Source organism: Leucopleurus acutus (assembly GCF_964270905.1).
Source record: "Leucopleurus acutus genome assembly, chromosome: 8".
NCBI classification, from domain to species: Eukaryota; Metazoa; Chordata; class Mammalia; order Artiodactyla; family Delphinidae; genus Leucopleurus; species Leucopleurus acutus.
The window spans coordinates 32,228,492-32,253,634 of NC_139151.1; the positions used below are offsets into that span (position 1 = coordinate 32,228,492).

Sequence of the window (25,143 nt, forward strand, 5' to 3'; positions counted from 1 at the left end):
CGCGGCGGCCGTCGGGTGGGCCCGACGCTTCGGGGGCGGGGGCAGAGTGGGGCGGGGCCACGGGTCTACCTAGGCCGAGGAGATTCGCCTCCCGGCCCGGCTGCAGCTAGCGGAGGAAGAATCCCCCTTGGGGTTTCGGGGCGCCGCTACCGCAGCTTCTGCCTCAATTACCGTCACTTTCGCTCCTTCACGCCATGTTAGCGGTGCTGGAAACTAGGGGTCGGGGGCGGAGAAAAATTGCCAGTACATACTTGTTGAAATTAACTCGATAATAATTACGCCGCGTGGGTTAATTTCTTAGTCTCAAACGGTGTAATCTTAGATTTATAGCTATCTAAGTTTAGTGACTCAAACATTTCTGAATAAAAAGTTATTCTGAATTACTTAGGTTAATTAATTAGGTTTAACTATCATGACTACTTGGGAAACTGTTCTTTTACCATCCGGCTTTTTTTTTTTTCTCCAAAAGTTACATCTGAAGGCTAAAGTAATTTTCCATATACACTACAGTACAACGTGCTGTTTAATAGAAACACATATTTCTTATTTCCTATTGAAAATGACCTTTCGTATCTATAGTTTTGTTGTCGTTTTGTTTTGTCTAATAGCTGTGTATCTGAGCTTCAGAAGGGGGAGAGAGGGATGTCGTTCTTTTCCACCTCCTTGCTAACTCCCTTTCCTTTTCCCCTAGTCCTCCAAAAACTGATCTTGATTATTCCATATTCAGCCAACAGCAGTAGGAGAAAGAGGGAGGGAAACGCAAACACACAGAATATTCGTTTTCGTTGTTGATTTTAGTTTTTCATCAAGCCTTGGTCTTCTAAGTAGATTTAGTCCTTTTATGTTATGGACATGGTTGGGTTTAAGCTTACCATCTTGTTTGTTGTTTTCTAATTCTGTTCTTTTTTCCTTTAATCCAAAAGTAGGCAAGAAAGGAATAATAGAGTATTTTTATTATTCCATTTTTCTCCTTTTTAGCTTTTTAGTTATACATTTTAGTATAATTTTTATTGGTTACTCAAGATAAAATATGACTCCTTGATTTATTACATAGCACCTTAACCCATCACTTACACTATGTTTCAAACAAGAACCTTACAACAGGTAAAATCTATTTATTCATTTTTCACCTTTCGGGTTTTTTTGGTCAATATTTTACTTCTACATAGGTCCAAAATACATTATTTTGTTACTGTTATTTTAAACAGCCAGTAATATTTCATATTTGCTAGTATATTTACCCTTTACATTTTTCTTATTCCTTCCAGCAGTTCTGAATTTATAATCTGGGATTATTTTCATTGAGTTTGAACATCTTCTGTTGGTATTTCCTATAATTCAGGTCTCCTGATGAGTAAGTTTCTCAGAGTTTGTTCTCTGAAAATGTCCTTTTCGTCATTTTTAAATGATATCTTACAACAGACTGTACAGAATTGTAAGTTGACAACTTTTTTTCCAGCACTTTAAAAATGTATTCTGTTGTCTTCTGGATTCCAAATTTTTGTTGAAAGGTCAAACATTAGTTTTAGTGTTGCTCTGTTCAAAGTCATATGTCTTTTTTTCCTCTTCCTGCTTAAAATTGTTTTCTTTGCCTTTGGTTTCAGTAGTTTGGCAATCCTCTTCCATCTGTCGTGTGTGTGTGTATGTATTCTTGTGTATGTGTCCTTTTGTGTGTGTCTTCTGTTTTCATCCTGTTTGGGATTTGCTGAGCTTCTTGAATTCTTTCACTGATGCCTTTTAACCAGTTTTTAAAAACTCAGCTATTATCTCTTCAAATAGTTCTTCCACTTTGTTCTCACTCTTCTCTTTTTCTTGGACTCCAATTACATGTATATTAGAACTTTTAACTATTTCCCATATTTCTCTGTTATATCTTTTTCAATTCTTTGTTTCTTCTTGTGCTTCATCTTTTCCATTCTTTATTGACCTGACTTTGAATTCACTAATCTTTTCTGCTTAACTCTTAATTTCAGATATTTTATTTTTTAGTTCTTGAATGTCCATCTTAATCTTGTTTAATATATTCTATTTAAATCTCCATTTTTTCATTCATTTAGTGTACATTTTTCTTTATTTAACAGGTTAAAGTTATTTTTAAATCTTTGAGTTCTTCAATAGGAGAATTATTTTTGGATCTGCTTCTTTTCCCTGTTTATTTCTTGATTATAAATCATGTTTCTCTGTCTTCTCACACATTTAACAACTTTTTGTTTTAGGTACAACATTGTGTGTTTGAAAAGTGTAAGAGATTCAGAAAACATTATCTTCCACTGGAAAGTATTCACTATTTGAAGGTGAATAGCCGACAAGTTTAGTACAATCAGGGATTCAATGGGTCAAGGCTGAGTTTTAGTTTTAGTAGGACTGAACCGCAGTCCATCTCTTTTCTCCTATAACTTGAGCAGGCCTGACTGAAAATCTAACAGATCTCTATCTTCTTGGGCCCCAAAGATGAGAAAATTCAGGTTTTCCTTTCAGAGGTATTGAGCTTGCTCTTTAGCTTCCCACATCCTACAGCATTGAAATCTAGCAAATGTCTTAATGGGGAGACTGAATGTGTGTTTGAGGCAGGCCCCATCCTTCCAGTAGGACTTTGTTTTCTAAGCACCATGACATTATGGAAGATCTCACTCTGTGCTTTAGAGGCCTTTGTAGAGCAACTCAGCATCCTACACGTAGCACCCAAACGCAGCAAATTTTCTTTGGAAGTGTAGCCATGTTTGACCCTTCAGACTTCCTTGCATGACCACCAAAAGTCATTCAATCTTCACTTTGCATATCAGCCAGTAAATGAGACTATTGAAAGAAAGGTCTTGTAAACATCAGCTCATCTTGGAAGGATTTTCTGAGGGAAGTATTAGAATGCAGATTCCTTGATTTCAGAGATTGAGATTGAGAGATTTCAGAGACCAGAGATTGAGATTCCACAGGTCTTGGATGGTGCCTAGGAACTTGTATTTTTAATATGCTCTTTAGATGAATTCGATGCAGGTTTTCTACACTATTCATTGAGAAAAACTTTCCCACACTTTCTTTACAATTTATCTTAAATCCCATCTCATGAAGAAATTTATTCCAATACTTCTGTCTGACTTTGTATACATTTAGTTTTTGCTAGACAATCAAATATTTGGTCATATACTATACTGTACTTTTATTTTTCTGATTTTTTGTGAACATCTTTCCAAATAGATTACATACTGTTCAACATGGGGGAATTTGCTTGACATTTTATAAAAACATTTTCCACATGACCTAAGCACATAGTATTTGTTTAGTTAATTTTTTTCTAGGTTTTTCTGGCTTTATTGTGGTATAAACAACATACAATAAACTGCACATATTTAAAGTGTACAATGTCATGAGATTTGCTATATGTGATATTTGTGGGGTTTTTTTTCTTATTAGTCATACATTTTATACACATCAGTGTATACATGTCAATCCCAATCGCCCAATTCATCATACCACCAACCCCACCCCCCACCGCTTTCCCCCCTTGGTGTCCATATGTATGTTTTCTACATCTGTGTCTCAATTTCTGCCTTGCAAACTGGTTCATCTGTACCATTTTTCTAGGTTCCACATATATGCATTAATATACGATATTTGTTTTTCTCTTTCTGACTTACTTCACTCTGTATGACAGTCTCTAGGTCCATCCACATCTCTACAAATGACCCAGTTTTGTTCCTTTTTATGGCTGAGTAATATTCCATTGTATATATGTACAACATCTTCTTTATCCATTCATCTGTCGATGGGCATTTAGGTTGCTTCCATGACCTGGCTATTGTAAATATTACTACAATGAACATTGGGTGCATGTGTCATTTTGAATTATGGTTTTCTCTGGGTATATGCCCAGTAGTGGGATGTTGGGTCATATGTTAATTCTATTTTTAGTTTTTAAAGGAACCTCTATAGTGTTCCTTTAATTAAAAAAAAAATCCCCCATTAAAAATAAAGATATAATTATACTTATTTTGGACTTAGGATGCTAATTTAAATTAGGAATTTTTTGCTTATGTTTTGCATTACTCAAAAGTAATCATTTTTATTGTGTTGTTGATGAAATTCATCCTCTTTTTTTCAACCCTATAATCAGTGATTATACTTTGACTATATAGTCTTAAGTTCAATATTTACTTGGAAATTGATAGTTTTCTAGTTGTTGTCACTTAAATATGCATGATTGGCATATGTTCTATACAACCTTTATTAATTCAGTCCTAAAAATAGTTTTTTATTTTTATCTCCCAATTATCTTTAAGTATTTCTTTTTTTAAAAAAATTGCATAAGTAACACATGTTTAACACAGGAAAGAAACAAGTAAGCAAAAAGAATAAAAATACCCATAATCTCAGAACTATGATTTTTCAACTTCTTGGAGCAAAGAAGAACATTTTCCATAGGGAGATTTTCCAGAAAAAAGATGTTTTCAGTCTAACTTTCATTGACTCACACTTTAAGGAGTCTTGGCCAGACAAGTATATGTGGAAAAAAGCCCTCCCACATTTACAAAACAGTTCTCATATTGTGTTTAATTTTATGCATGTTTATGTTGTTTTTAATCTTTATTTTTATGGTCAGTTTCAGTATTTTCACAGTACAGTATTGTTATTGATCAGGGTCCTTGGACTCTTTTATTAAAAAATTTATTTATTTATTTTTGGCTGTGTTGGGTCTTTGCTGCTGCGCGCGGACTTCCTCTAGTTGCGGCGAGCGGGAGCTACTCTTCCTTGCGGTGTGCGGGCTCCTCATTGCGGTGGCTTCTCTTGTTGCGGAGCACAGGCTCTAGGGCACATGTGGGCTTCAGTAGTTGTGGTGCGTGGGCTTAGTTGCTCCGCGGCACGTGGGATCTTCCTGGACTAGGGCTTGAACCCGTGCCCCTTGCATTGGCAGGCAGATTCTTAAACACTGCACCACCAGGGAAGTCCCCTTGGACTCTTTAATCAAAAGAAATTGGTAAGAGGCCAGATGAGGAATTCAGACAAGGCTTTACTGGGATTCGTGCTGCAGCAACGAGGGAGCAAAAACAAGTAACAGGTTCCCTTGCTCACCCCCTGAGGGGCTGCTAGCTGATCCCTTAAAAGGGGTGAGGGTGGGGGTCGATTGGTGGATTGGGCTGGAAGGGTGGCTTAGATGGTCTGCATACCCCCTTGGTGGTGCTGTGTGCAGGGATGATGTGCAGTACCGTGCTATTGCTCCCTGCACCTCAGAAGTGGCATGTGGTTTTTGGCCTCTTTGTATCTTGCTGTTCATAATTTGTCACAACAGGGCAGTTACAGTTTCTTTATATTCTATTGCTCTAGGAGATGCATGTCCACATGAAAGCACTGCAGCAAACGGTCCCAGGCCCCAGGTCCCCAGCCTGTCTCAGTACAGCTATGTTTAACAGCATGGACAGTGAAGTCAGATCAGAAATCCAACTCTAGCTCTAGTGTCTAGGTTTCCTCATCTGTAAATAGAACATAATTTTTTTTTTTTACTTTATAGGGTTATCATAAAAATTAAATTCGTTAAGTTGTGTGAAGTGCTTATCACAATGATTGACACTTAAAATTCTAATGTATGGTAGTTCTTAATATTAATGGCTATTTTCATGTGGGCTTCTAGGAACAGAATCTCAATATATAGTTTGTGTATACAGGAAATAAGGTTTGACTTGACATATTTTAATTTATGGCTCTCTCCTAGAGACTCGCTGGGTTAGAAATTATTGTTTTCTCTCCTTTAGCTTCTTCTAGTTTTTCATCACCTAATTGCTATGAATCTCAATTTTACATCCTTAAAATATGGACTTTGCCTCATTGGATTGTAAGTTGTTGCTACAAGATGAAGGTGTTAATTATTACTACTGGCTCCCATTCGCTTCATTTAACTGTAAAAGTTTACCAAGTGATACATTACCGTTGTTCTAATATTTGGTCATTAACTGTTACTATTCTTTCAGGTTTTACATTCCTTTCATTTGGCTAGTTAGCACCCTGCATGTCGCTAGGCACTGTGGGAATTCCAAAATGTATAAAATATCGATTCTGCCTTCAAAGCCCTTACAAATTATTTGGAAATTATTGAACAATACTTGTCATCTTGCTGTTTCATGTATTTAAACTCTACTTGCTTCCTCTCATCCTTCTAAAATTCAATCTAATCTTATTGACCATTTAATTGCTCTCTAGTCACTGTTTAAAGTTGCCAAACTACCAGCTTTTATCTGATAATTTACAATACACATATATTTTACCTAAAGTAAGTCTGATTAAAAACATTCAATAAAGTGAGGAGGGAGCTAATTCTAATATTGACTTATATCAGTGTGTCAAAATAGCACTTATTTTCTTTCTGTGGTTCTACTTCGTATAAATTTTCTATGATTCTAATGATTTGAAAAAGATTTACTGAACACAGTTAGAAGCCAAGAACAATATTAAGCTGATTCTAGTGGTTGTGTGTTCCTGATAGATAAGAATAGGATTTTTACTTTATGGAGGATTGAAATAGTAGCTGTGATCACAAGTAGTTGAAATTTGAAAAATGTTGTTCATCAATAAGTTATTTTGTTTAGATCAGTGGCTATTCAAAGTCAGTTCATAATAAAAATTTCATTTCATCTGTGGCCAAATGGACAAACTAAGGGTGGTGTACTTTTTCATAAAATTAAATCACTTCGTATTAAAGAACTTTATTTTTAAATTATGCTCTTTTTTGTAATTAAAATCTCCTTTCCTTAGGAAATCATCATAATTAAATAAAAATTTTATAACCCTATGTTGGGTTGGTAGAGTAGAGCCTTGCTACTCGAAGTGTGGTCGATGGACAAACAGTATTGACATCATTTGAGAGCTTGTAGAAATGCAGTATCTCTGACCCCACCCCAGACCTACTGAATCAGATTCTGCAGGTGATTCATATATACCTTAAATTAGAGACGCTGGTCTAGATGATACCCATCTACCAGCCCTACCCCCTTTTACTCTTATTTTCAAGTTATTCTATACTTCCATCTACCCAATTGCTCAATTCAGAAACCTGGGACTTATCTTTGACCCTACCTTATCTCACTCCTCCCTTATCCTCTCCCATATAAAACTCATCATTAAATCTTATAATCTTCTAAATGTATATACTACAAACTGTTTACAACTCTTCAGGTTCCAGTGTTGACACTTTAGTCCAAGCCACCACCAATCTTTTTTTTTTTTTTTTCTTTTCTTGCGGTACGCGGGCCTCTCACTGTTGTGGCCTCTCCTGTTGCGGAGCACAGGCTCCGGACGCGCAGGCCCAGCGGCCATGGCTCACGGGCCCAGCTGCTCTGCGGCATGTGGGATCCTCCCGGACCGGGTCACGAACCTGTGTCCCCTGCATCGGCAGGAGGACTCTCAACCACTGCGCCACCAGGGAAGCCCCAATCTTTTTGCTTGGAAGACTGTAAGCAAGACTTCCTACCTCATCTCCCTCTTTCACTTTTGCCCTCCTGACATCCATTTTGTACACAGCAGCCAGATTTGAGCTTTTAAAAATAATAAATCAGATTCTAAAACTATCCTGTTGAGAATCCTTTAATGGGTTTCTGTTGCACTTAGGGTAAAATCCAACTCCTGATGGTCTATATTCTTCATTTTCAGCCTCATTTCCTACCTTCATCCTGGGATCCCTACTCAGGGATCCCTAGTCTGGAAAGAGCCAAGCTCTTTTCTTGCTCAGGGCCTTGGTAAAAGTATATCCTTTGCCTGGAACACCTTCCTTCCTTTTACTTTAGCCGAACTACTTTCTATGCATCCTTCACATTTCAAATTATTAATTGCTTCCCCAGAGGGACCTTTCTGACAGCCCAGTTAATACTGGTTTTCCTGGTTATCCTCTCATAACACATACTTGTCCCTCACAACGCTTATAACAATGTAGTTATTTAAATATTTGTGTGCTTCCGTAGTTAATGTTTGTCTCCCTCACTAGCCAGTAAAATTCAAGAGGTCAGAGACTGTTCAACACGTGTTCTTGGTCACTGGCGCACAGAAGGAAATTCCAAAAAATCTGTTGAGTAAATGAATCAATGATTCTGATTTTTCTGAGCTATATCATATTATATATGAAAAAGGCAAATAATTTGAGTTGTATTTTTGTCCTAAGCATTAAATTTAGCCACAGGCAGACTTGCTGCCCGGCTATATTTATTTAATTTAAAACAATTTTGAGTACTTAAGGATTAAGAAGTCTATTTAAAGATAACATTTTATAAATTTAATTTATAGGTAGTGTAGTACTGTGGGTAAAGCATAGATTTTTTTTTTTTAAGAGTGCTCACAGCGAGGTTTTTTTTTTTTTTAGTTTGTTAATTTATTTTAATTTTTATTTATTTATTTTTTTGCGGTATGTGGGCCTCTCACTGTTGCGGCCTCTCCCGTTGCGGAGCACAGACTCCGGACGCGCAGGCTCAGCGGCCATGGCTCACGGACCCAGCCACTCCGCAGCATGTGGGATCTTCCCAGACCGGGGCACGAACCCGTGTCCCCTGCATCGGCAGGCGGACTCTCAACCACTGCGCCACCAGGGAAGCCCTGTTAATTTATTTTTATTTATTTTTGCTTTGTTGGGTCTTCGTTTCTGTGCGAGGGCTTTCTCTAGTTGTGGCAAGCGGGGGCCACTCTTCATCACGGTGCGCGGGCCTCTCACTATCGCAGCCTCTCTTGTTGCGGAGCACAGGCTCCAGACGCGCACGCTAAGTAGTTGTGGCTCACGGGCCTAGTCGCTCCACGGCATGTGGGATCCTCCCAGACCAGGGCTCAAACCCGTGTCCCCTGCATTAGCAGGCAGATTCTCAACCACTGTGCCACCAGGGAAGCCCAAGCATAGATTTTTTAGATCAAGCAATCTGCTCTTTATTCTGCCAGGTGCTAAGCCTCAGTTTCCTCGTCTGGATTGCTGCAATAATATATACGCTTAACACTGTGCCTGTATGTGCTAACAGAACGTTATCGTTAGTTGCTTATGTATTGATTTTGACTACGTTTAGCACAGCTGAAGCCTGTAGTTCATCAAGTCATATGTCTCCGGGCAGTTAAAAGGCCCTGTGGTAAAGGAAAGGGTTAAACCTGACGCCTTCTGTTTCTGTAAGACCTCTTGGAGTGGGGTGGGCTAGGGTGGAGTTAGGGCCTCAGGAAGATATAAACAAGTAGGGGGTAGAACTTGTCTCTCTGTTCTGTGACAGGGCTCCTGTCTTTGACATTAAAGCTTTTCAGGGCTGTCAAAAAAAAGCAGTTCCTCTGTCTTTCTAATGGCTGTTAGTCTTGTTTGGTTTCTATAAAAAATACTTTTTATTGCAAAATCCTGGTTTTGGTTTGCACTTGTTTAAACAAAATTTATGAAATGTTATAAAGTTAAGGTGTCTTGATTTCCTACTCAGATCAGTCCGCCATGCCTGCAGCACTGCGAGAGGGACAAGGGCCAGCGAGGGGCTGAAACTCTTGCCTGCAATGGAGAAAAACGCTAAAGAAGTCAAGCAGGAGATCCAATCTTCGGGAAATTGGCACACAGAAATAAAGCTCCAATCGGGGAGGGTGTGGCTCTTGATTATTATTTATACATTCTTTACGGGTAAATCTACAGATAAACCTACATAGATAAACCTACACTTAATCCAAGAACTCGGGATTGCTTGAAGGAAAGGACCGCTGAACTGTTTCACATTTGTTTTGTATGTGAATGGAATTCTGGTCAAAGATCCTCCTGTAAACCTATTAAACGTGACCACCCTTCACCACACAACTGTATCCTCCCACCTGAATTGCCTTTCCTCATCTTCTGAGATATCCTGGCTCGTTGTGTTGTTTCCTATTTGGAAATAGGAACATACTTGTGAGGCTCTGTTCCTGGGTGCCTCTTCGTAAGGGTAATATTTATCTAGCTTTTCAGGCAGGCAGGTGCATCCCCTCTTCCAAGGCTACAGGAGATGCTTTCATTTTGTGTGTTGCAATGTCAGGGAACTCCAGGGATGGGGGTGGGTGGGTAGGGGTCTCCCAATCAGGGCATGTCTCCCAGTCAGGGCAGGTCTCTTTGCAGACCCCAGGAGACAAATTTAAATTAATTGACAAATTTAAATCTCCCCAGGAGATTTTAAAAAAAAAAATTAAACTTTTTTACAAGAGGGATGGGCTACTGTTGATGCTTTAAGAGATTATCATGATTTGTAAAAAACGCCTCCTCAGAAAGCACAATAATTTTGTTAAACCAGTTTATCATGTTCTTTAGACACGCATTTAAACAGTTATTAATACACAGGATACGATGAGGGTCCTAGAGATGTGCCAGTGTGTACACCAGTCTTTCTTGGCCGTAAGATCATGCTGTTTTCTTGTCCACGTATTCTTATCTTTGTAGTTCACTGTGAATGTTTTAAAATGATTTGGTTTGAATAAGATGCTAAGGCGTATGGAGCTGTGCATGTGGCATTTTGACTTTTTTTCTCCTCTGTCACTTCCTTCTCCCCTTACCTTGCACATATCTGTAGATTTTCAGGTGTATCCATGTTCCAGTGTTGCAAAGGAATAAGCATACCTCCTCTCATTCAGCCAGTCAGCTGAGATGGTGGATTGTGAGGATTAATGATTTAACACATGGTATGTGCTTAGACCAGTCTCGTGCACACAGAAAGCACTCAAGTGTTAGTTATTGTTATTGTTTATTAGGTGCCCATTATTTACAAAGGGGCTTTATGTGCTTCTTAGAGAGCAGTCTTCTAAAAGCTTTCAGTATAGTAGGAGAGACAGGACATGTACATAGCAGCTAGAGTTATTGTTTTTTAAAAAATCTGACCATATCCTATGGTATAAATATTTTCAAATTCTTATCAGCCTTCTAGTAGTCTGTCTCTACCTACCAATACAGTCAGATCTTGCACCTCTCGTACCACTTTCTCCTTTGTTCTCTGAACTCTAGCTATATTGGATTATTTCATTTCTTAGAATGCAAAGTCCATGAGAGGAAGGAATTTTCTTCTGTTTTGTTTAGTGATGGAACTCCAGCACCTAAAATGATGTCTGGCACACAGGAAGATATATATATATATTTGTTGAATAAATGTCAGTGTTAGCATTTGCGACTCTCTCTTACTTGAATACAACCCACTTCTTATCCCCATCACCTTCTTTCACTAAACTACTCTCTCCTTATGCTTTTGCCCTGTGTTTAACATCACTTCTTTAGAGAGTCATTCCCTGACACCCTTGTTTGAATTGTTTTGTGCTACATGCTCTTTTACTACTGTGAACTTTAAAACTTCTAATTATTTGTTTAAAGTATGGAGAGAATCATATCTGTTTTATTCACGTTATATCCCCAGGTCCTAGTTTATTGCCTGGATCGTTGAAAGTTCTTAATTAATTGAAGTAAAAATTGGCTCTAATGGAAGGTAGACTAAGATAAATGCTATAGTGCCAGAAGAGGAATATAGATAAAGTGCTTGAAACTTAGAGGAGAAAAATATTATTAACAATGACAAGAATCAGGGAATGTTCAATGGAGGCTATAGAGCCAGGCTTAATGGATAGGTAGGATTTGGAGGTGGTTAGAAATGTCACCCTTGACAAAATAGCCTGAGCCAGTGCATGGAAATGGTGTAGACGTGTATACCGCCCAGAAACCCTTGCAGAACTGAGGCACTCATTCCCCCAACTGGTGGAATTGTGGTCTGTGGGTGGCTAATATCTGAGTCTTTCTCCAGGAAAGGCCCACAACCCAAGAGAGTTCTTCACCCAAGTTTACTTCCTCAGGGCAGCCACAATCCAACGGCTGGACAACACTGCCCCTTACCTCAATTTGGGACATCTCATTCAAGCTTCAGAGGTCCTCCTAGCTTTGTCTGGAATCTCTATTGTAACTGTTTCAGAGTTCTAACATCTCTTTCTATTTCATCCTACTTCCTTCACTCCTTTACAGGAGATCACTCCTCGATAAAACTCTTGTGCACAGATCTCTGCCTCAAAGTCTGTTTCCTGGGGATTTTGATCTATAAGAAGCAGATATTGTGAGGCTCACACAGGAGGATCAGTTGGTTTAGAGAGTGGGTTTTTTGGTTTTTTATTTTTCCTTTAAGCAATTAAATATCTTCAATAAAATTCTTGTCTGGAAGCATCATCATGTAAATCTGGTGAAAGGGGAGTTTCTGTACTTGAAGTGGGAGTGAGTGATACTGTCTTTGTCTGTTTTGACTTCCTTATTCTAAGCCAAAATGTTTCTCAGAGGGCTTTACACACCCACTGGGTCTCGTCTCTGTACAGTTCAAAAAGCAGTAAGAAAATCACAGAATCCATGAAACAGGGTAGGAAAGAAAACAGGGCCAGGCCATTGAGTGCTTTGGATGTCAGGACAGGAAATCTGAACATTATTCTGGAGGTGAGAGTAGGAGGGTATGGAGAGTTTTGACAGTATCTAATTAAGGGGCTAACATGATCAGAACTGCATTGAGGCAAATGGCTAAACATAAGGGGAAGAAAAGAAATCTCTACCTCACGTTATATAACAATTCCCAGGTGGAATAAATACATACATGTAATGAAGTCATAAAGTTCCTATAAAATATATAAATATTTACACAATCTTGGGGTTTTCCTTAAAAACATGATACCACAGGAATTACCTGGGGGCAGTCTTTTCTTTTTTTTTTTACATTTAATTTTATTTATTTTTTTATACAGCACGTTCTTATTAGTTATCTATTTTATACATATTAATGTATATATGTCAATCCCAATCTGCCAATTCATCCCACCCCCCTTACCCCCTTGGTGTCCATAACTTTGTTCTCTACAACTGTGTCTCAATTTCTGCCCTGCCAACCAGTTCATCTGTACCATTTTCTAGGTTCCACATATATGCGTTAATATACGATATTTGTTTTTCTCCTTCTGACTTACTTCACGCTGTATGACAGTCTTTAGGTCCATTCACATCTCTACAAATGACCCAATTTCATTCCTTTTTATGGCTGTGTAATATTCCATTGTATATATGTACCACATCTTCTTTATCCATTCATCTGTTGATGGGCATTTAGGTTGCTTCCATGACCTGGCTATTGTAAATAGTGCTGCAATGAACACTGGGGTGCATGTCTCTTTTTGAATTATGGTTTTCTCTGGGTATATGCCCAGTAGTGGGATTGCTGAGTCATATGATAAGTCTATTTTTAGTTTTTTAAGGAACCTCCATAATGTTCTCCATAGTGGCTGTATCAATTTACATTCCCACCAAAAGTGCAAGAGGGTTCCTTTTTCTCCACACCTTCTCCAGCATTTGTTGTTTGTAGATTTTCTGATGATGTCCATTCTAACTGGTGTGAGGTGATACCTCATTGTAGTTTTGAGTTGCATTTCTCTAATAATTAGTGATGTTGAGCAGCTTTTCATGTACTTCTTGGCCATCTGTATGTCTTCTTTGGAGAAATGTCTATTTAGGTCTTCTGCCCATTTTTGGATTGGGTTTTTTGTTTTTTTAATATTGAGCTGTGTGAGCTGTTTATATATTTTGGAGATTAATCCTTTGTCCGTTGATTCATTTGCATATATTTTCTCCTATTCTGAAGGTTGTCCTTTCGTCTTGTTTACAGTTTCCTTTGCTGTGCAAAATCTTTTAAGTTTCATTAGGTCCCAGTTGTTTATTTTTGTTTTTATTTCCATTACTCTGGGAGGTGGGTCGAAAAAGATCGTGCTGTGATTTATGTCAAAGAGTGTTCTTCCTATGTTTTCCTCTAAGAGTTTTATAATGTCTGGTCTTACATTTAGGTCTCTAATCCATTTTGAGTTTATTTTTGTGTATGGTGTTAGGAAGTGTTCTATTTCATTCTTTTACATGTAGTTGTCCAGTTGTCCCAGCAGCACTTATTGAAGACACTGTTTTTTCTCCATTGTATATCCTTGCCTCCTTTGTCAAAGATTAGTTGACCAAAGGTGCATGGGTTTATCTCTGGGCTTTCTGTCCTGTTCCATTGATCTATATTTCTGTTTTTGTGCCAATACCATATTGTCTTGATTACTGTAGCTTTGTAGTATAGTCTGAAGTCAGGGAGTCTGATTCATCCAGCCCTGTTTTTTTTTCCCCTCTCAAGGTTGCTTTGGTTATTCAGGATCTTCTGTGTCTCCATACAAATTTTAAGATTTTTTTGTTTGAGTTCTGTAAAAATACCACTGGTAATTTGATAGGAATTGCATTGAATCTGTAGATTGCTTTGGGTAGAAAAGGCATTTTCACAATATTGAGTCTTCCAGCCCAAGAACATGGTATATCTCTCCATCTCTGTGTCATTTATGATTTCTTTCATCAGTTTCTTATAGTTTTCTGAGTACAGATCTTTTACGTCCTTAGGTAGGTTTATTCCTAGGTATTTTATTCTTTTTGTTGCAATGGTGAATGGGATTGTTTCCTTAATTTCTCTTTCTAATCTTTCATTGTTGGTGTATAGGAATTCAAGAGATTTCTATGCATTAATTTTGTATCCTACAACTTTACCAAATTCATTGATTAGCTCTGGTACATTTCTGGTGGCATCTTTAGGATTTTCTATGTATAGTATCATGTCATCTGTGAACAGTGAAAGTTTCACTTCTTCTTTTCAAACTTGTATACTTTTATTTCTTTTTCTTCTCTGACTGCCATGGCTAGGACTTCCAAAACTATGTTGAATAATAGTGGCGAGAGTGGACATCCTTGCTTTCTTCCTGATCTTAGATGAAATGCTTGCAGTTTTTTCACCATTGAGAATGATGTTTGCTGTGGGTTTGTCATATATGGCCTTTATTACGTTGAGGTAGGATCCCTGTATGCTAACTTTCTGGAGAGGTTTTATCATAAGTGGGTGTTGAATTTTGTCAAAAGCTTTTTCTGCATCTATAGAGATGACCATATCGTTTTTATCCTTCAGTTTGTTAATATGGTGTATCACACTGATTGATTTGTGTATATTGAAGAATCCTTGCATCCCTGGGATAAATCCCATGTGATCATGGTGTATAATCCTTTTAATGTGTTGTTGGATTCTGTTTGCTAGTGTTTAGTTGAGGATTTTTTAATCTATATTCATCAGTGATATTGGTCTGTAATTTTTTTTTTTTGTAGTATCTTTGTCTGGTTTTGGTATCAGGGTGATGGTGTCCTCATAGAATGAGTTTGGGAGTGTTCCTTCTTCTGCAGTTTTTTGGAAGAGTTTGAGAATAGGTGTTAGCTCTTCACTAACTGTTTGATAGAATTCACCTGTGAAGCCATCTGGTCCTGGACTTTCGTTTGTTGAAAGATTTTTAATCACAGTTTCGATTTCATTACTTGTGATTGGTCTGTTCATATTTTCTATTTCTTCCTGGTTCAGTCTTGGAAGGTTATGCCTTTCAAGAATTTGTCCATTTCTTCCAGGTTGTTCATTTTATTGGCATAGAGTTGCTTGTAGTAGTCTCTTAAGATGCTTTGTATTTCTGCGGTGTCCATTGTAACTTCTTTTTAATTTCTAACTTTATTAATTTGAGGCTTCTCCCTCTTTTTCTTGATGAGTCTGGCTAAAGTTTTATGAAGCTTGTTTATCTTCTCAGAGAACCACCTTTTAGTTTTATTGATCTTTGCTATTGTTTTCTTAGTTTCTATTTCATTTATTTCTGCTCTGATCTTTATGATTTCTTTCCTTCTACTAACTTTGGGTTTTGTTTGTTCTTCTTTCTCTGGTTCCTTTAGGTGTAAGGTTAGATTGTTTATTTGAGATTTTTCTTGTTTCTTGAGGTAAGATTGTATTGTTATAAACTTCCCTCTTAGAGCTGCTTTTGCTGCCTCCCAAAGGTTTTGGATTGTTGTGTTTTCATTGTCATTTGTCTCTAGGTATATTTTGATTTCCTCTTTGATTTCTTCAGTGATCTCTTGGTTATTTAGTAACGTATTGTTTAGTGTCCATGTGTTTGTGTTTTTTACATTTTTTTCCCTGTAACTTATTGTTAATCTCATAGCGTTCAGGTTGGAAAATATGCTTGATATGATTTCAATTTTCTTAAATTTACCAAGGCTTGATTTGTGACCCAAGATGTGATCTATCCTGGAGAATGTTCCATGTGTACTTGAGAAGAAAGTGTAATCTGCTGTTTTGGATGGAATGTCCTATAGATATCAATTAATTTCATCTGGTTTAATGTGTCATTTAAAGCTTGTGTTTCCTTATTAATTTTCTGGATGGATGATCCGTCCGTTGGTGTAAGTGAGGTTTTAAAGTCCCCCACTATTATTGTGTTACTGTCAATTTCCTTTCTTATAGCTGTTAGCATTTGCCTTATGTATTGAGGTGCTCCTATGTTGGGTGCATATATATTTATAATTGTTCTATCTTCTTTTTGGATTGATCCCTTGATCATTATGTAGTGTGCTTCCTTGTCTCTGGCAACAGTCTTTATTTTAAAGTCCATTTTATCTGATATGAGTATTGCTCCTCCAGCTTTCTTTTGATTTCCATTTGCATGGAATATCTTTTTCCATCCCCTCATTTTCAGTCTGTATGTGTCCCTAGGTCTGAAGCAGGTGTCTTGTAGACAGCGTACATATGGATCTTGTTTTTGTATCCTGTCACAGAGCCTGTGACTTTTGGTTGGAGTATTTAATCCATTTACATTTAAGGTAATTATCGATATGTATGTTCCTATTACCATTTTCTTAATTGTTTTATGTTTGTTTTTGTAGGTCCTTTTCTTCTCTTGTGTTTCCCACTTAGAGAAGTTCCTTTAGCACTTGTTGTAGAGCTGGTTTGGTGGTGCTGAATTCTCTCAGCTTTTGCTTGTCTGTAAAGCTTTTGATTTCTCCATCAAATCTGAATGAGACCTTTGCCTGGTAGAGTAATCTTGGTTGTCGGTTCTTCCCTTTCATCACTGTAAGTATATCATGCCACTCCCTTCTGGCTTGTAGAGTTTCTGCTGAGAAATCAGCTGTTAACCTTATGGGAGTTCCTTTGTATGTTATTTATCATTTTTCCCTTCTTGTTTTTAATAACTTTTCTTTGTCTTTAATTTTTGTCAATTTGATTACTATGTGTCTTGCTGTGTTTCTCCTTGGGTTCATCCTGCCTCGGACTCTCTGCATTTCCTGGACTTGGGTGGCTATTTCCTTTCCCATGTTAGGGAAATTTTTGACTATAATCTCTTCAAATACTTTCTCGGGTCCTTTCTCTCTCTGTTCTCCTGCTGGGACCCCTGCAATGTGAATGTTGGTGCATTTAATGTTGTCCCAGAGGTCTCTTAGGCTGTCTTCATTTCTTTTCATTCTTTTTTCTTTATTGTGTTCCACAGCAGTGAATTCCACCATTCTGTCTTCCAGGTCACTTATCCATTCTTCTGCCTCAGTTATTATGCTGTTGATTCCTTCTAGTGTATTTTTCATTTCAGTTATTGTATTGTTCATCTCTGTTTGTTTTTTCTTTAAATCTTCTAGGTGTTTGTTCTTTAATTCTTCTAGGTCTTTGTTAAACATTTCTTGCACATTCTCCATCTTTGCCTCCATTCTTTTTCCAAGGTCTGGATCATCTTCACTATCATTCTGAATTCTTTTTCTGGATGGTTGCCTATGTCCACTTCATTTAGTTGTTTTTCTGGGGTTTTATCTTGTTCCTTCATCTGGTACACAGTCCTCTGCCTTTTCATCTTGTCTACGTTTCTGTGAATGTGGTTTTCATTCCACAGGATGCAGGATTGTAGTTTTTCTTGCTTCTGTTGTCTGCCCTCTGGTGGGTGAGGCTATCTAAGAGGCTTGTGCAAGCTTCCTGATGGGAGGGGCTGATGGTGAGTAGAGCTGGGTGTTGACTGGTGGGCAGAGCTCAGTAAAACTTTAATCCACTTGTCTGCTGATGGGTGGGGCTGAGTTCCTTCCCTGTTGGTTGTTTGTCCTGAGGCAAACCAGCACTGGAGCCTACAGGCCCTTTGGTGAGGCTATTGGCTGACTCTGTGAGGGCCCCCCCCAGCCAAGGAGTACTTCCTGGAACTTCTGCTTCCTGTGTCCTTGGCCCTGCCGTGGGCCACAGCTGCGCCCCACCTCTTTAGGAAACCCTCCAACACTAGCACGTAGGTCTGGTCCACTCTCCTACGGGGTCACTGCTCCTTCCCCCAGGTCCTGATGTGCACACTACTTTGTGTGTGCCCTTCAAGAGTGGAATCTCTGTTTCCCCCAGACCTGTCAAAGTTGTGCAATCAAATCCCGGTAGCCTTCAATGTCTGATTCTCTGGGAATTCCTCCTCCCCTTGCCAGACCCCCAGGTTGGGAAGCCTGATGTGGGGCTCAGAACCTTCACTCCAGTTGTTGGACTTCTGTGATATAATTGTTCTCTAGTTTGTGAGTCACCCACCCAGCAGCTATGGGATTTGATTTTATTGTGGAAGCTCCTCCCATCTCACTGTGGCTTCTCCTTTGTCTTTGGATGTGGGGTATCTTTTTTGGTGATTACCAGTGTCTTCCTGTCGATGACTGTTCAGCAGTTAGTTGTGATTCCGGTCCTCTCACAAGAGGGAGTGATCACACGTCCTTCTACTCTGCCATGTTGAACCAATGTGGGGGCATTCTTTTTAAGTATGATACTCAAGAAAGAAAGAAAAAGATTGACAGATTTATATGAAAAATTAGAAACATCTGTACATGTAAGAAAGAAAGCCAAATGACAATTGGAAAATATATTTTGAAATAAATAAAATAGATTATGGATTACTATCCTTAATACATAAAAGGCTCATGGGACTTCTCTGGTGGTCCAGTGGTTAAAGCTTCACTTTCCAATGCAGGGGGTGCGGGTTCGATCCCTGGTTGGAGAGCTAAGATCCCACATGCCTTGTGGCCAAAAAACCAAAGGATAAAACAGAAGCAATATCATAAAAAATTTAATAAAGACTTTAAAAAAATGGTCCACATGAAAAAATGTTTTAAAAAATACATAAAATGCTCATAAAGATCAACTTAAATATAGAAAAATTGGGTAAATTATATGAACAACTAATTCACAAAAGAAAAAATATTAAATGACCAACCAAAATTAAAAAAATTTCTAATAATCAAAGAAATAAGTATAAATTAAAACAATGATGTCCTTTTTTTTCACTTATCAACCTGGCAATGTATGGCAGATACTGTTTGTTGCTTACCCCAAAGTCACCACCCTGCCTTCTTATTTGCTAACAGAATCATAGCTATGTTTTCAAATTGGGTAGAGGTTTAACGTTTTCAATTAAGGCATTTCCAGTCCCTAGTTTAAGGGTAAATCTGAAGTCTATTTATGTTGTTGAAATAGAAGGGTAAGTCAGCTAGAAGACTTCCAGGAAAAACTCCTCCCTGGACTTTCAACATTGCTGAGCATTCCTATGAAATTTCTCCAGTATGTTCACTTTCCCACTTTCTAAGACAATTATACCACACCTTCCCCGATAGCCCCTAAATTCTACATTTGCATTCCCACATGAGCTGGTGACCTTGCCTTGTATTTGAATGAGAAAAAAAGAATCAATCAGAGAGAATCTCTTCATTTTCACACCATCAACTCTGTCAACCTAATAGAAGCAACATTGCCTTGTCCCCCATCAAACTTCAAACTCTTCACTTGGATTCTACCCCTTCAACTTCCTCAAGGACTTACCTCCTGCATTTGTTTCCTTCTCTCCTGTATTAGCTCTTTCACTCTACTTGATTCTTTTTTTTTTCTACTTGATTCTTTACTTGATCTTCCACACAAATATACACCATTATCTCCCATCCTAAAAACAACACAAAAACAAACCCATAAAAACTTCTTTGGACTCCATATGACCTTCTGGCTACCACCCCATTTCTTAGCTCCCCTTCAGAGCAAAACATCTTGAAAACTTGTCTTAGTCACTGTTTAACTTCACATTTTCTCCTCCAGCTGCTCTAGTTAATCTTGGGTCTGCACTAATCCATTAAGACTGTCTTGTCAATGTTATTAGTGACTGCCAGTGTTTCTAAATCTTACTGTTTCTTTTTTATTGTTTACTTGATCTTTTAGTAGCTGTGTATTCCTGGTGTCTCTTCCTTTCCTTATAAATACACCAGTCCTGTGAGTTAGAGTTCCACACTTATGACCTCATTTAACCTTAATTACTTCCGTAAAGGCTCTATCTCCAATTACAATCTCATTGTGGGTTAGGGCTTCAACCTATGAAATTTGGAGTGGGACACACAATTTTGTACATAAGAGTTATTTTAGTTTTAAATACCATCTACAGGCCATAAAAAAAAAAATTCCCTGACTCTGATCTCTCTCTGAAATTCCGGACTTTTATCTCCAAATGCCTCCTTAACATCTTGCATGGATATCTAAAAGCACCTACATTTAACATGGCCAAAACAGGCCCCCTCCCTCTCCTGCTTCTTCCACCACTTTCTAATGTTTTCCATCTTAGTCAATAGCCTCTCCATCTTCTTTGTAGTTCAAGCCCCAAATATAAGAATTCCTGTCTTTCCCCCATCTTCCACAGCCAATGTACCAGCAGTTTCTATCAATTCTACTTCTAAAACTTTCCAAATCTGTCCATTTCTCTTCTTGTCTCCTATTCTCAGGCCAGTACAAGTCTCCCTTTTTTCTCCCTTGGACAATAGCTTCCTAATTGATCTTTCTGATTCTACTTTTGCTTCATTATAATCCATTCTCATAGTAGCTAAATGATCTTGTAAAAAGATCTTGTCACTCTTCTGTTTTAAAATCCTCCAATGTTGTGACTCAGAAGTCTGCACGCCACAGCTAAAAGATCCCACATTCTACAACGAAGATCCCGCGTGCCACAACTAAGACCCAGCAAGTCAAATAAATAAATACTATAAATAAATAAATAAATAAAATCCTCCAATGGATCATAGACTTAAATGTAAAAGCAAAATAGACAAAAGATTTGAATGGGCACTTCACCAAAGATGTTAAATGGATGGCAAAGAAATGCTTGACATCATTAGATATTAGGGAAATGCCAACTAAAACTACAATGAGATCTTGTCACTCCTCTGCTTAAAACCCTGTAGTGAGTATTGGACCTAAAGGTAAACCAACAACAAAAACAAAATGGTAAATGGCTTAAATGGACACTCACCGAAGATGGTTAATAAATGGCAAATAAGCCCATGAAAAATGCTCAGTATCATTAGCCATTAGGGAAATGACAACAAAAACCAGAGTGAGATCTTGTCATTTCACTGCTCAAAACCAGTCCCAGCTTCCATCATTTCTCACTTGTACTATAGTCTTCCAGCTGATCGCTCTGCTTCCACTTTTGCTTCCATTATACCTTGTTTTACTTCACTTCATTTTATTGCACTTCACGGATACTGCATTTTTTACAAATTGAAGGTTTGTGGTTGCCCTGCATCAAGTAAGTCTATCGGTGCCATTTTCCAACAGCATTTGCTCACTTCATGACTCTGTGTCTCATTTTGGAAATTCTTACAATATTTCAACCTTTTAAATTATTCTTGTATTTGTTGTGGTGATCTGTTATCAGTGATCTTTGATGTTACTATTGTAATTATTTTGGAGAACCATAAACCGCACCCACATAAGACTTCGAACTTAACTGATAAATGTTGTGTGTGTTCTGACTGCTCCAGGGACCAGCCATTCCCCCATCGCTCTCCCTCTCCTTGGGCCTCCTTATTTCCTGAGACACAACAATATTGAAATTAGGCCAATTAATAACCCTACAATGACGTCCAAGAGTTCAAGTGATAGGAATTCTTACTTTAAATCAAAAGCTAGAAATGATTAAGCTTAGTGAGGAAGGCATGTCAAAAGCTGAGATAGGCTCAAAGCTAGGCCTCTAGCCAAGTTGTGAATACAAAGGAAAAGTTCCTGAAGGAAATTAAAAGTGCTACTCCAGTGAACACAGGAATGATAAGAAAGCCAAATAGCCTTATTGCTGATATGGAAAAAGTTTTAGTGGTTGGGATAAAAGATCAAGCCAAACACAACATTCCTTTAAGGCGAAGCCTAATCCACACCAAGGTCCTAACTCTCTTCAATTCTCTGAAGGCTGACAGAGGTGAAGAAGCTACAGAAGAAAAGTTTGAAGCTAGCAGAGATTGGTTCATGAGCTTTAAGGAAAGAAGCCATCTCTATAACCTAAAAGTGTGAGGTGAAGCAGCAAGTGCTGATAGAGAAGCTGCAGCAAGTTATCAAGAAGATCTAGCTAAGATAATTAATGAAGGTGGTTCCACTAAACAACAGATTTTCAATGTAGACATAACAGCCTTCTATTGGAAGAAGATGTCATCTTGGGCTTTCATAGCTAGAGAGGAGAAGGCAATGCCTGACTTCAAAAGCTTTGAAGGACAGGTTGACTCTCTTGTTAGCGTCTAGTGCAGCTGGTGACTAAAAGTTGAAGCCAATCCCCATTTACCATTCTGAAAATCCTAGGGTCCTTAAGAATTATGCTAAATCTACTCTGCCTGTGCTCTAGAAATGGAACAACAAAGCCTGGGTGTCAGAACATCTATTTACAACATGGTTTACTGGATATTTTAAGCCCACTGTTGAGAACTACAGCTCAAAAAAAAAAAAAAATTGCGGCTCATTGACAATGTACTTGGCCACCCAAGAGTTTTGATGGATTTGTGGACTTGTACAATGAGATTAATGTTGTTTTCATGCCTGCTAACACAACATCCATTCTGCAGCTCATAGATCAAGAAGTAATTTTGAATGTCAAGTCTTGTTATTTAAGAAATACATTTCATAAGGCTACAGCCACCACAGAAAGTGATTTCTCTGATGGATCTGGGCAAGGTAAACTGAAAACCTTCTGGAAAGGATTCACCATTCTAGATACCATTAAGAACATTCATGATTCATGGGAAGAGGTAAAAATAGCAATATTAACAGGAGTTTGGAAGAAGTTGAATCCAACCCTCATGGATGACTTTGAGGGACTTAGAGCACTTCAGTGGAGGAAGTAACTGCAGACATGGTGGAAATAGCAAAAGAACTAGAATTAGAGGTGGAGACAATTCAAATGTAACTGAATTGCTGCAATCTCATGATAAAACTTTAGTGGGTGAGTAGTTACTTCTTATGGATGAGCAAAGAAAGTGGTTTCTTAAGATGGAATCTACTCCTAGGGAAGAAGTTATGACGATTGTTGAAATGACAACAAAGCACTGAGAATACTACATTCACCTAGTTGCTAAAGCAGTGGCAGGGTTTGAGAGGATTGAATCCAATTTTGAAAGAAGTTTTACTGTGGGTAAAATGCTATCTAACAACATTGCATTTCACAGAGAAATTATTTGTGAAAGAATCAGTCTATGTGGCAAACTTTATTGTTGTCTAATTGTAAGAAATTGCTACAGCCACGTCAACCTTCAGCAAAACATATAGATAACTTACACAACTCAATATCAAAAAGCAAACAATCCTATTCAAAAATGGGCAATAGATCTGAATGGAGATTTTTCCAAAGAAGACATGCAGATATCTAACAGGTACATGAAAAGATGCAAATCAGGAAATCATCATCAGGAAAATGCAAATCAAAACAGCAATGAGATATCACCTTATACCTGTTAAAATGGTGAGTATAAGAAAAGATACAAAAGAAGTAGTGTTGGCAAGGATGTGGAGAAAAGGAAACACTTGTGCACTGTTGGTGGGGGTGTAAACTGTTGTAGTCACTATGGAAAACAGTATAGATGTTTCTCAAAAAATGAAAAATGAAAATGCAAGGGCATTATGCTAAGTGAAATAAGTTAGAAAGAGAAAGACAAATACTGTATGATCTCATATATGTGGAATCTTAAAAAAAAAAAAAACAAAAAAACCCCAAGCTCATAGATGCAGAGAACAGTTGACAAGAGGTGGGGGATGAAGCGGGTGGGAGAAATGGGTGAACTGTTTTTGTTTTGTTTTAGTTTAAATAAATTGAAAGAAAAAAGCCAATAAAAGAAAAAACAGCTAACCAAATTTAGGACTCCAAGGATATTTGCAAATTGTTAGTTCCTTTCTCATAGCTAGCCAATAAATCAATTAAATTTTTTAAAAAAGGACTTTGAATCATACTTTGCACCACATACAAAACTAACTCAAAATGGAGCATAGACCTAAATTTAAAATCTAAAATTGTGAAACTTCTGAAAGAAGTTGGGAGAACATCTTTGTTATCTTGGGTTAGGTAAATATTTCTTAGATTGGGGATAGAAAGTATGAATCATAAAAGAAAAAGGTTCACAATTTAGACTTCATTAAAATTAAAAACTTCTCTTCAAAAGACTTCACATAAATACTTGTATTTAAATGTTTATAGCAGTTTAAACTGGAAACAGTACAAATGTTCTTTCATTGGTAGATAAATAAATTGTGGCATGCTCAAGCAATGGAATACTACTCAGCAACAGAAAGGGATAAACCACAGGTCCATGCAACAACATGAATTAATCTCAGTGCTAAGTGAAAGGAGCCAGACACCAAAAAATTACACAGTGAATGTAGGGCAGGCTTCAGGGGTGTTTGACCTGTGTAGTCACATGGGCTCCATGCTCAGAAGGGCCCTGTGCTTGGTTTAATGCTCTGTTTTTGCTGCCTTGAAATTCTTAATAATTTTTTTAATGAGGGCCCTGCAAATTATGTAATTGTCTTCATTGCATGATTCCTTTGATATGAGATTCTAGGGAAGTTAAAATTCTGGTGACAGCAGATCAGTGGTTGTTAGGAGAGAGGGGATTGACTGCAAAGAGACAGAAGAAACCTTTAGGAGTGATGAAAAGGTTTTATATCACATTGGGTTGATGAAAAATTTAATTTGGGTTTTTCAGTAATATGTTATGGGAAAACCTGAACGAAATTTTGGCTAACCCAGTAGATTGTGGTATTGATTATACAACTGTATATATTTATGAAAAGTAGTCAAGTTGTAGATTTAAAATTGGGAAATTCTATTGTAAGTAAATTATACCTCAGAAAAGCTGATACACACACACACACACACACACACACACACACACACACACACACACATTTTGTATAAAATAATCTCCAATGGCTTCCCTTCACATTTGGAATAGAACTCCAAACCCCTCTCACTTCTGTCGGGAGATCTAGGCCTTCCTAACTGCTGTGACCTCGCCTCTCTTCCCCACTACACTCAGTCACT

General features: G+C 37.9%; 1 protein-coding gene across 1 annotated transcript in view; it reads right to left on the reverse strand.

Annotated features, from left to right (window-relative positions):
* Positions 1-69: 69 nt before the first annotated feature.
* The window catches only part of CEP126 (centrosomal protein 126), a gene marked incomplete at both ends in the record, with an annotated part of 179,163 nt that continues 154,089 nt past the window's right edge, over positions 70-25,143 (reverse strand). The window contains 2 exons of the mRNA XM_082844103.1: positions 70-213; positions 19,632-19,749. Of these exons, the coding sequence (XP_082700229.1) occupies positions 70-213; positions 19,632-19,749 (262 nt within the window). The remainder of the gene's footprint in view (positions 214-19,631; positions 19,750-25,143) is intronic.